This window comes from Stegodyphus dumicola, chromosome X1, assembly GCF_044657685.1.
Source record: "Stegodyphus dumicola isolate Sdum_Otavi_A_Nest chromosome X1, ASM4465768v1".
Lineage (NCBI taxonomy): Eukaryota > Metazoa > Arthropoda > Arachnida > Araneae > Eresidae > Stegodyphus > Stegodyphus dumicola.
The window spans coordinates 252,194,034-252,206,814 of record NC_140780.1 but is presented as its reverse complement, the minus strand read 5'-3'; the positions used below and the strand labels follow the sequence as shown (position 1 = coordinate 252,206,814).

The window sequence follows — 12,781 nt, the reverse complement described above, 5'->3', positions numbered from 1 at the left end:
AAATTTTTATTACTTATGTTATGCTATGATCAAAGCGATATGCTATGATCCATTTATTAAAATACATCTTTTCTCAAACTGAATGTCATTGATCAAGCATGAGAAAATAAGAATATTTATGAAGAAATTTATAGAAATATTTAGTAAGATAAATCATTCACTCTTTGCTTGTTCGCTCTTGTTATGCCCTAAAGGGGAATAGAATTTAGACTGTTATAATTAATTATCTCTACACTTACATTATCTATATAATTTTTACTTGAATGATTTTTAAAAGAAAATCCCAGCTTTCTAGATTTCATCATGCAATTCTTCGATATTCTTATGCATGATACAAGCTGCAGTATTTCATCTAAAGCAAAATTAAATATGTGTATAGATAAAACTAACTAAATAAAAATATCCAATTTCTTTTCCATACTGCTAGTGTTTTATAATTTACTCTCAAAAACAAGAATGAGTGCAGAAAAGAGAACAGTTTTATTGTATTCTCTGGTTTACCGATTTACATGAAAAGTACAATCTTTGATAATTATACATTTAGCTGGGATTCTTTAACAACAGTGTAGAATTTACAATTTTAGGCTGATTTGTGGCCTCCGTATTGGATCCTGATTTCAGAGAAGGACATATTCGGCGTCTGGAACTGGCTTGGAGTTCTAGCCTTGATATGACGGTCGAAGGGGTAGCCCATAGCACGCTTGTCGGGGTATTTCTGATCCTTGGCTCCACAATAGCTCACAGCGTCAGAACACACAACTGTGGGTGGGGCATCCTCAACCTAGGAAAACAAATAGTTTTATGAATTTTGAACTAGTCATTTAATTACCTTTGTGTCAGAAAACGATTTGATGTGCATGCTTTAATACGAAATCATCAAATCTCATGAAAATTATGTTAAGTGCTTATTTTCATCTCGTTCATATTCATAGAAAATTTGATAGCTATGCAATAATAATAATACCCTTTTAATCGATAAGTTATCGAGTTAACGAAGTATCATTAAATCTATGATATCTAGATTCACACTGCGTAATAAATTATATCATGTAAATATACTCCGATAAGTTAACTTTTTCAAGGCTTTCAGGAAATAAGAACTAAGTATAAATTGTATCAGTGTTTGCTAATTAACTTATCACTTAAATAAAGCTTATATTTTGCCTAAATTCATGCGGAAAATTTTCAAACATCAGACTGTAGCCAAACTTTCATAGCGATCACATCTCGTAGGCGAACTCCCCAGAAGTGACCTATTTAAGCCTAAAATTTATTTCTAAGTCTAAACCGACGGTCATGTTCTAGACAGTTGCCTCAAAATAAGACTAAAATCGTTTGGAACTGTGGGTAGTCCATGTAGGAAGATTTCATTGTAATCTGATTTCATTATTTGTCGTGCTTCTCGTCAATAAGTTATTAAATCTTGAGAAATTATTACATCCGAGAAAAGCGCCGTATAATATAACTTGATTATTTTTATCATGTCTCCGCTTCTCAATGGCTTTATAGATGAAGAAAGACACCTTAATATGGATTATAAAGAAAAACGTTATACACACGTGTATATGTAATTTGATATTCTTACTGCATTCTTACTTTCTATCTCAAAATGCTATGTTATATCCTACTTAATAATTCAGTGCAAGACGAAACGTAAACATAAATTTTAGTTGGAAAGTTGCTATTACTGAATTTTGTAAACTTGTTTTCGTCAGGTACGTACCAATAAATCTTGGTACAATCAAAACCTCCAACTCGAAGGGAATGTGTAGTGTCTGAAAAGATTATCAGAGAAAACCTACTTGAGCTTCAAATTTTAAGACTGAGAACACGGTTGATGCCTTTTCAGTTCTGAAAGCGATCAATGGAAACATTTTATTAACAAAACTCCAATAAAATAGTGGCTATTAGCTAGAAATGAAATCTCGTAATTATTATAACTAACTAATTTGAAGTAATATATCGCCTATTCCACTCTCTGAGATCCGGTCATGAGATTTTTTTGTCACTTGGTATATATTAGCTTATAATTTAAGATATTTTGCTTTCTTACTTTCTTTAATAATATAAATGTTCTCTTAACAAATGTAAGTTTATGGAAATAGAGACTACACTTATTACACAAATTTAACTAATAAAAGTTGTTTAAATGCAGGTCTTCATGACAGATCCAAAAACCCGCGTATAAAAATAAATTCCATATGTTGCATTGTTTCTCTTCGCTTTCAGTTGTTAATGCTATCAAAATACCCATATCTCCGTTTGATTACATTAAAAATAGTATCCACTTGTAGCATTCATCTTTTTTTTATATTTTGATTTAACTTTGTTTTGGCTTGTTAAATTTTATCTAACTTTAAATTAATTAAGTCTTCAGTTAATGTTTTATTTTTCAGTTAGTTAAAATGACAAATATTTAAATAAAGCGTGTTTGAAAGAAACCTTTACATGAAAAGAAAACACGATTTACGAAAAAAAGCAATACTGATGCATAAGCTTAATTTTTATTAAAATGTTCTTCATAGATACAAGCTGCCTATGAAATATTATTTTCCAGGTCTCAGTTAATATCTACTTATTTATCGCAAATATTTTGACTACTGTAGATGTTTTTAAGCAAAAAGGAAATAACTCTTTAAATTTATTCATTTTTTATTCGATTTTTAGTAACATTCTTTATCAAAATTTTTTCTTATGTATCTTGATATTGATCTGCCCTTAACCATATTGACTGTAGATTGAAAATAGTTTATCACTATTATGGTCGCTTAAAAACGTAATATATATAATTTTTTTACATCATAAAATTAGTATATTTTTTGTATTTCATAAAATACTTACTTTATCTAGCTCATAATCGGTCAGCATGACGAAGAGATGGAAGACCATACCACGTGGTGTTCCCCTGGGTACAAGCATATGCTCTGGCCATCCACAGCTGCAGTATTCATTGTTTACATCCGATAGACCTTCTCCTCGCTCCAATTCATCAAAAGTTGGTACGTGAGACAGAGTTACAGAAGATTCAACTGATTGCCTCTGGATAACATTCTTTCCAGGATTCACTAATTATCAGACAAAAAGGTATTATGAAAAGTCAAAAAGCAAAGTTAATTTGCTAAAGCAAATAACTCTGAAATAAATTATGTTTATTGGAATGGAAATGAATGCTAGTATTTAAAATACATTTTGCCATACAATATCAGGTTTGTTAGAAATTCATATTTAATGCAAGAGCCTGAAACCATTACATTGTTTTTTAAAAGATTCAGGAGTTTTTGTACAGTGCCATTATTTATTTTAGCGTTAACATTTTATCCCTTTAACATTTTTTTAACATTTTAAACAGTAACATTTTATCCCTAGAAGCCAATTTGTGGCCGAGTGACAGAAGTCGTGAAGCATTGGTAATTTGCATGGAGATGGGTCTTATGATATAATCAACTGGATATACAAGATTTTTCTAGCCTTCTTGACCTGTAATATAAACACAGGCCGATTTCCTTCAGAAGGTCCATCATGGAAGTTGCACTCTTATGGATTTTATTTGAGACCATTTTCTGCAGTTTTTTTTTCAGCTGATAGAAAACAATGTTATGAGGAAGAACATTAAAAAATATATAGTTTAAATTTTCGATATGTGTTTTAAGGGAACATGTTCATGTCAGAAATATTTCAAATATAAACTCAAAAGAGGTTCCTGAACAACGTAAATGTTAATGTAATAGGTGAACAAAGTCCCATTACCCTAAATTACACCGTTCGAATGAATTGCTTCTGGTTTATATTGACACATATAGGTAAAATTACACTTTATTATATTAAAATATTCTCAAAATTTTGTGTGAAAACCATTTACTTCACTGAAAGCATTTAAAGTGATCATTTGCTTTCTTTTTGGAACTGGGCATGTACAGAGTTTTGATGTTTCCTTTTTATATTAATCATCGAGTCGTAAAATGGAGTCTAAAAATGTGCTTTTGCCTATATTTTACGTTACTTTATAAAGGCAGAGAACTACCAATGAATGAATACGAGCTTTAAATTTGACACTTATATATAATTAATCTGAAATACAACTGTATTTATTCCGATAGCTTAGATGAAGTGTGATTAAAATAACCTGCTATAAATTATGTGAATATCTGTACTTTGCAAAATCGGCATATAAGCTTTCGGCTTTACAAGTTTATGTAGAAACAATTAAATTATACATGAGAAAACACAGTATTTATGTTTAATAACCAAATATAGCGAATAACTGAAGCGCGTCCATTTAAGTAATTTTCAGTCTATTTCTAGCATCTAGTTCCATCAATTCTAACGCTGTTTCTCTGTATATTCTTTACTTCAAAAAACCTGAATCAAAACAAAAACGCAGCAAAAATTTGTAGTAAGTCTTTCTACGTTTATTTCATTTGTCAAATTATAAATATAAATTTTAAATATTGAAATAATAATGTTATTTTTCCACAATTTCTTTGCTAATTTTCTCGAGTGCCTTGTTGTCTTCCTTTGCCAAACAAACAAAAAACTCTGACAAAACCGTAACCTGATTCATTTTGCGAAGCTGTAAATACTATGCAGAAAGTTAAAATGAAATTACTTACGAACAGCGGTGAATTTGTCAAGTTCGATGAATAATCTCCTTTGGTCTTCTAAGATCAACCTGTTTCCTAACTCGTCATATTTGGGAGCAAGGAAAATACGGACGGTAGCCTTCTTCTGCGCACCAGAGGAGTTAGTAGCAGAAATGCTGTAGCTAAATGGCTCGTGATCCAAATGTTCATATTTAACCTTCAAATAATAGACTTCATTTAATCTTTTCAGGAAACAAAAGGAATTTATGATATTATTTACTCTGGAAAATTAAGTGATGTAATATTAGAAACATACTTGAATTCTATTTTTAAGATTGATTCCATGAGAGAGTTCCAGATAGGCGTCCTTACTGTAGGTATGGATGAGATTGGGAACTTTGGCGTTAACAGTGACATTCACAAGACGGACACCAGGGAAACTTAGCTATGGAAAAAATATATCATTGTGAATTTTTAGACATTAAAACGTATTATTTTAAATATTAATTTACATTAAACGTGTTTTTAACTTACTTCCTTGGATGAGTAGTATGGAAGACGAGCCTTATATTCCTGGAAAATGTTGTCCATCCATCTGTGGTAACGGTAGAAAATAGGATCCCTAAGAGCAGTAGATGTATCATCCATTACACCTGGATTTTCCTATGAAAGTATAAAAGTTGTAGACTTTCTCAAAACGTTGAAGTTACAAAATATAATTACTTCTGTCCACATTACGTTACAAAATATTGTAACTTCTGTGGATGATTTCGAACTCGAAATTTTAGACATTTATGAAGATTACCTTAAACCTTCCATCATGATCATGAATTTTGGCTACCATAACATGTCCCCAGTTGTGTAATGTTCCATAGTACCCTTTGTTGAGAGATTCATAACTAGATTCAATGAGAGCTCCGAGAATATCAAGCCCTCTCTCCAGGTCTAACGGAACTTCTTGACCATTGCTGTCGATAACCTGTCCAGTGTGGATAGCACTGAGGATTCTCTCTCTCCATCGTTCCATGTCTTGCACATCGACTTCACGGATATCTCTGAGGCTCATTCCTGCTGGTCGAGAGGCATAGTTCAGTCCACTCACCAAGGAGGTTAAATGAGCGGAATAGCCCTCTAATTTTTCTTCGAAGTTCTGGAAGGGAATCATCCTCTGGAGACCCACAGACAATCGGTCACAATCATACCTGTATTTACGAATAAAAGTTTCCGTCAGAAATATACTAACTTTCACTAGGGCTAAAGCTGTCACTTAGAATATTATAAGAATATGTATTTTCTGTAACTTTCGTTTATCAATTCTTGAAATATACATATACATATGTAATCATACCTAACTCTACGATTTTCCTCTTTGCCAAAACTCAGAATGACTCATTTTCTTTTGGAAATAAAAATTGAATTCAATGAAAAATATACAAAACTGTTTAATGTTTTCCACCGAGTACCTGATAGCGTCCAGTGTTTCCCAGCAATCAACTGGTAGCGCGTCGTTGCCAATGCTCACCCCCCATTGGGGTCAAAATTCAAATTAATAATTATACCATCTTTAGGAACCACTCTTAGAAAAGAATTAGTTCACAGAGGCGAGATATTCCCAAATTTACATTTATATTTGCATTTCTGTTGCTCCCTTGGTTACTATTTTAAATATGACTTCATTAAGAATAAAGTGACAAAGGTGAAAATTAGCGTATTATTCTTATAGTTAAAAATAAATTTATAGAAAGATAAATACATTATCCTTATTAGTTCAAGCCTGAATGTTTCATTCAGTTTCAGTAGTATACAGAAAATTTTTATACAGCACAGAATTTTTTTATAATTTAGGAAAATTTAATTTCAAAGCGTGTTTTATTTCATTAAAAACCTACTCTTATGAAGAAATTTATAATAAAATATAGCCTGTATTCAAACTGCTTAAAGCCTCCGAAAAGAAAAAAAAAATTAGAAAGAGCCTGATGCCAGCTAGTTTTCTTAATGTCTCTATGTGATGAAGTTTATAGATGATTAATTAGCCGGAGAAAAGATAAAATTAAGGTTATTTCATCAAGTTATCTGCCCGACATTTTCAGAAATTATAAAAAGTAATTTTACATGAAACTATAAGAGCTTTATAAAAGCTATTTTAATACCAAAAAAGTATTATTGCTGCTCTGAATCGGAAGTAGTATAAGAATTGAACATTGCGCTTAAATATTCTCATTTCTAAATCCTTATACTCGTAGTTTATAAACTTTTCCACTTGATTAAAAGAACTGGTGGGGAAAGAAGTTTTTTCTTTACAAAATATTTTATTACTTTTAAATGGAGGTTAAACTAAGAAGTTGTAAAGTAATAGTAGTCCTCTTTTTTTAGCATTTATTGTTTTTAACCGTATTCATGAAAAATCCCAAAATTTCGCTGAAATAAAAATTCAAGTCATTAGACAAAAAGTAATAAGCGTTTCGGCTATCGCAACATTTTGGAATCGCTTTACTTATTAGCTCGGTTTCGTTGCATATAATCGCTATATTTACTATATAATCGCTATATTTACTTTAATAAAGAATGCTAAAAAGTAATTACATGTAATTTCTACAAAATTATTTGGCAAGTTATGGCTTTTTTTCTTCTAAATCCCTTAGTGAATGTTCACTTTTGTTAGAAAACTGAATTAGAAAACTGAACGTGAAGAAATGAAAATCTTAAAATGTGTCTGTATCTGAACACATTTTGGTTTTATCATAAAAGTGAAAATAACATTTGAGATATTATAGGTAAGCTGTTGTAGAATAATATTTTGATATGTCACTACTTCTTTTTAAAATGATAAAATTTACTTGCCTAGCACACATCTGCTGATGCATGTAGTAAAACAGTTCTCCCTTCCTATCCTTTACCTTTCCAAACAATTCAGGCCTGTAAGTAGCTGGGTATACGAGATGCCAGTGCCAGTGATGGGCATTAATGCCAATATCCTCACGGAAATAAGCAAGGTTGTACTCGGGGTCAAGGATGTTACCAGTCTTTTGGATTGAGATGACCTGGAAAAAATATTCATTGAATATCTACTCGTTACGAGTATGAAAGTTTGAATGTTTAATGTTATAAAAATACTGGAGGAAAACATCATAGTTAGAACAAATATCCATAGATTTTGCTGCACATACAAGAGATATTATCTGAGTCAAATAAAATATTTATTCATTGGTAGGACACATTTAAAGCTTTTTGTTTTCGTTCTTAAATGCTTAGGAAACGTTTTATTTAATATAAAATATATGTTAGGTTAAAGTTTAAAATAAAATTCGTTGTTTTCAGCTGTAATGAGAGTACTGTATCACGACGACAAGCATTTTCTGGCACGTTCTTTCACTTGTGTGTACCTTAGTTTAGTAACCTTTGTTAAGTAACGACTGAGAAACATTAAAATATCGTAACTGAATTTGAAACGAATACATTTAATTCTATAGTCAGATCCAAATAAAAAACGCACATTGGAAAATTTTTAGCAAATTTAAAACGGCTCACTCTTTGACTTAAGAGCATTGATCAATACATAACTAAATTTGGCAACTTTTTTTGTATGCTATAATTTACTCACAGATGTTTTGTTCTTTATTTAATCTTTTCGATACTGATCATCATTCCAAAAAGAATGACGTTAAACGAAAGGAAAACAAAACTAATATGAAATGAAAATGTAAGTCTTCTGGAAAAATCTCAATGTATTTACCTTGGATTCATTCGTAGATTGCTTGTCAGCCTTCAAGGCTCGGTTGATAGTCTCTGCAGGAATGAACCTATCTGGGAAAACCTCTTGGATTGGAGGCAGAAAGACTCCACGACAGTCATCTCTGTGCAATACCACCACGGACAATGCGAACGCAAACAAGCCTTCATTCACGATATCTCTAGCTTGCTTAGAAAGGTTGATGAAATCATCGAAATCTTTTGCCTCTGTTGAAAAATAAAAGTCATATATGCATATTTTACATTTAAGAATAATCGAGTTATTTCAAAGTACAAAGAATATTTAAATCTTAAACTCTCACTAAAAAACTTTTCTAATTAGCTTATAACGATTTATATTTCTGTACAGTTAGCAGTTACGCGTTAAAGCTTTATGATAAAAAAGGCCCACCAGCGGCCGAGCGGTAAATTCGCTGAACACTGGTAGTTCGGTTCGAGGTTCGAATCTCGCGAACGGGCTGGCTGCACGGGCGTTTTCGTGGTTTTCCTCGTGTGTAACGTGTATACGAGCCAGTTTCCCTTAGAAAGCCCTCCACGAAGGCATCCCTTCCCTTAGGCAGATAGCCCTAGTGTGCTTTGCCATAATTAAAATACACATACACATACACATTTATGATAAAAATTAAAGTCGATGTCCAATAAAATATTTCACTAGTTGTAAATTAATAATGCTTCAAAAAACATTTCGTCCAATTAAACTCAATTTCAAAAATTAAACTTAGAACAGTGCTTTTATTACTATCGGATATGAAAGGAATTTGGTTATTCTTAGGTAAAAACAGATTTTAAAAAAAGATTACTTTCTAATATTTACATAGGATTTACGTCTTTAAATTTCGGTGAGAATTAAAATGGGCTTAGAAGAATAGCTATTCGAAGTTTAAAAACAATCATATGAGAAAAATATATTTTAGCTCATATTTTAAATGAATTATCATTTTCTTTCTTTGTTCTGAAAACTAATTTTAATTAACTAATGTTATTGTTTTACTAACTATTTCAGAAAAACCCTCACGTTCTTATTCATATAGTAAATAAATTAAAAAGCAAGACGTTTACCTAATATAAGGTTTATTCAACACAAGCTAAACTTAAATTTAGTGCTTAGTTGATATTTTTATAGATAATATATTCCGCTTATTTCGTATATTAATTTACGAAACTTACATTATACTGATTTTTAGAGTATACTTCGTAGAAATATAATCTTTTCTTGCTGTACAAAGGAAATTTATGGGGAAAAGAAATTATAAGTTTTTAATTATATGTAATTAGAACTGTCTTACTTATGTGTTCTATTCAATTAACGGGTTTAATTAATCACAGTAAAATGATTTAAGGAAATTCATCCATAATTCTAGCATTAGAATTTCATATACAGCTTAAGCAAAGTTAAAACAGTTTCTATAAACCCTAGAAAGTAACTATACAGTGAATTTTTTTTTGCATTTCGAAAATAACTGAAAGTTTTGTTGAGACTCTTAACGAAATTTTTTTATTTTAAGAAACTTGTAAGGTATCTTATGTTTTAACCAGTTATTATGATTTGATTCTTTACTATAGCCTCTCCTTTTCCTATTCGTCACCAGAATGAAAAGTAGCTTTGCGTGTATTTAAGTTGAGGGTTTTGTATCTTTATATTAGAGCTTTTTGTAACTTCACTTCTTGTTAGAACTTTCGCCAGCTGCGTTCAAAGTTAGCATCTCGCTAGCCAATATTTTAAATTACGCGCCGGTAAAATATTTTGAGTCAATTTATTTTAATGTGTAGTCTTAAACTACGTTACCAACGTTTGATATTAATGGTTTGTTATGTTAATTTAAACATCAAGAAGTAGTGAAAGTTTCGTTTGTAACACAAGTTGTGCCTTTATGTTCAGTTTAAAACTAAATAAAAAAGTTATTTAAAACTTCTTCAGTATTTGCGACTTGTTTAAGATTTTGCGACAACTCGCTTTCGTGCAGTAGGGTCCTCAGGATTAAAGCTTCCAGTTACAACAGAAACCTAAATACTTTATGACTACTTTTTCAAGCCATTAAAATCAAAGCAAACTTTCTTCACTCTCCTTTCAATGAAGATTAAGAGAACCTTTGTAAAAATAATGTACCATTTTTATTACACTTTATTTTCACGACATACCACACCTAAAAATTTGAGGTTAACAGTAAGTGGCTTTCAAATAGTATTAATGATATATTGTAAAATGCATGCCAGATATCTATCATGATTTTAATGCTGTATAAGGTATTTTCATTCTATTTCCAGCATTCGAGGTGTCATGGTAGGGTACTCGGAGGTGTAATGGTAGGAGCATATTTTCGAGAAGTCCACGGTTTGAGTCCTGGTGAGGGCACTGCACATTTTTCACGCCTCCTACTTCAAAAATACCTAATGACTTTACGGTGGCGCCTGAATTAAAAGGTGGTGGACAATAATTCGTCACTACCAGGATTTGGCGATTGGGTTCCTAATCCTCAGTCTCTCTTTAAAAGGGGGCGTATATAAAGTGTTTTTCCCTCCTTCCAGCATGCCTTCGTGGTATAACGGTAGCACACTCGGTGCGTATTCAAGAGGTCCAGTTTCGAGTCCCGGCGAAGGCATTACTCATTTTTCATGTCTCCTGCTTCAAAATATCCTAACGATTCTACAGCTGTTGTTATGAAATTCACAACACATGAGAATGAGTAAACTGTTGACATTTATTGACTGCTCCCAATTCGTTGTTTAAACATTGGAAAGGGAATTTTATTTAACTCATTTTATCATGTGTAATAATTTGGCGTAGTGATAACTAGCTTTCGTCTTTAGCAATGTTTGTCGAGCGCATAAAATTTAATTTTCATACACGTTCCGTGAAAACGACTGAACTAATTAAAGTAGCTAGGATTTTAAGACCATTTATTTGGTAAAGGCTATAACATATTCCAAATCTCTATTCGAATGGCAATTTACGCTAAACTTAATTTTACTTTTTTCTTCATCATAAAACATCTTACTTTAAAACTGCATACAGTTATTCAAAGCATATCACTTCTTCTTAAAACCAAGTCATTTAGCATATTAATTTTGAATTAATTTAAATTTCCATTTTCAAACCCAATTTTATTTTCTTTGAGAAAATATGTTCTTTGTAATTTATGGAATGAATCTCGTTCTACTTTAAACGTTTCACAATATTTCAATATTATTTTAACATCAATTTATCTGCTTCCCAATAATAATAAAAAAAGGAATATATATATTTTTAATTATTATTACAATTATTATTAACTTATGCGAAATCAACAATCTACTCTTGATTAAAATTAATGTGATAAACCCTTAGTAAAATTTGTCTGAAAACTAAACAACGAACAGATTAAAGTTATTTAATTGAAATCTGAAAACTATGTTAACTTGAAGCATAAATCAGTCTTTTTAAGAAATAATTGCTTTGAAGGATAAATCAGCCCTTCTTATAGTGACATCCTTTTTAAGTCTCCAAATTTTTACTGTTTTTAATACTAGTAATACTTTTTTTAATTGTATGTTAGAAGCTTCATATCGTAGTATGTCAGTATTGAAAAGTACAGGCATTAAAATGTTACTTAAAAAATCAATTGTTTCAAAGACAGCACGTGAAACTTTTTTCAGTTTAAATTTTTTCATGTCAGTACCAGTGTTAATCATATTATCAAAACTTACGAAGGAAAAATAAAATCTCTTACCATACAAAGTTTCATAGAGTGCTTGGGCCTCTGCAAGATGATCTTCGTGAAAGCATGAGAAGAGTTTTCCCCTCTGAAGTACCCCAACTCCTTTTAAACGCGGATCCCTTTCGGCCTCTGGTAGGGGTTCCGGTGACAAAGCAGTCAAATTCTTGAAGAGCGGGAGAATCTTCGCTTGCTTATCCTTCACAGGCATGATTGCAAAACCAGCTGTACGGCCCGAGCTTCAAACGATGAGGGAAGAATCCTCAGAGTGTCCGTGGGCTACAAGATTCGTTATAGGTTTATATACCAGGACAGAAGTCATACCTTCGAAGAATTGTTTTCTAGCATACTCAGGAGACTTCCCAGAAAGCCTGCTCAATTCGCTCGCTGAAAATAAAGCACACTGGTGAAGCCGACAGAACTATTTTCGGATTCGAACTTCCTTCATTGTCCGCACCTAGTTCCGGCAACACAGCTGGTGTAAATTTATTGGGAATATATATGTAATTGAATTGTAATTGACACCTATAGTATTATTATTACGTTTTAACCAACACTGAAAGCAAAAGAACTGACAAATAATGTAAAATCAACCCTACACTACTTCTGTACACATGCTTGATATCAGATTAATTAGCTATATGATAACCAAGTGGCTATTTTCAAAATATTAAATGCAATTTATGCTGAAATTGTACACTATTGTCATAAAATATTATCACTGACTGGTATAAAACATACTTCTTTAAGTGTCAGCAA

General features: G+C 31.6%; 1 protein-coding gene across 1 annotated transcript; it reads right to left on the bottom strand.

The window, feature by feature from the left end:
- Positions 1-457: 457 nt before the first annotated feature.
- LOC118198862 (hemocyanin D chain-like) lies at positions 458-12,302 on the bottom strand. The gene is made up of 9 exons (XM_035370644.2): positions 12,038-12,302; positions 8,314-8,537; positions 7,422-7,621; positions 5,386-5,782; positions 5,115-5,243; positions 4,897-5,025; positions 4,611-4,797; positions 2,842-3,065; positions 458-781 (listed from the first exon to the last, which is right to left on the bottom strand). Exons 1-9 carry the CDS (start codon positions 12,231-12,233, stop codon positions 581-583), a joined length of 1,887 nt encoding a protein of 628 aa, XP_035226535.1. The 5' UTR covers positions 12,234-12,302; the 3' UTR covers positions 458-580.
- Positions 12,303-12,781: the final 479 nt, after the last annotated feature.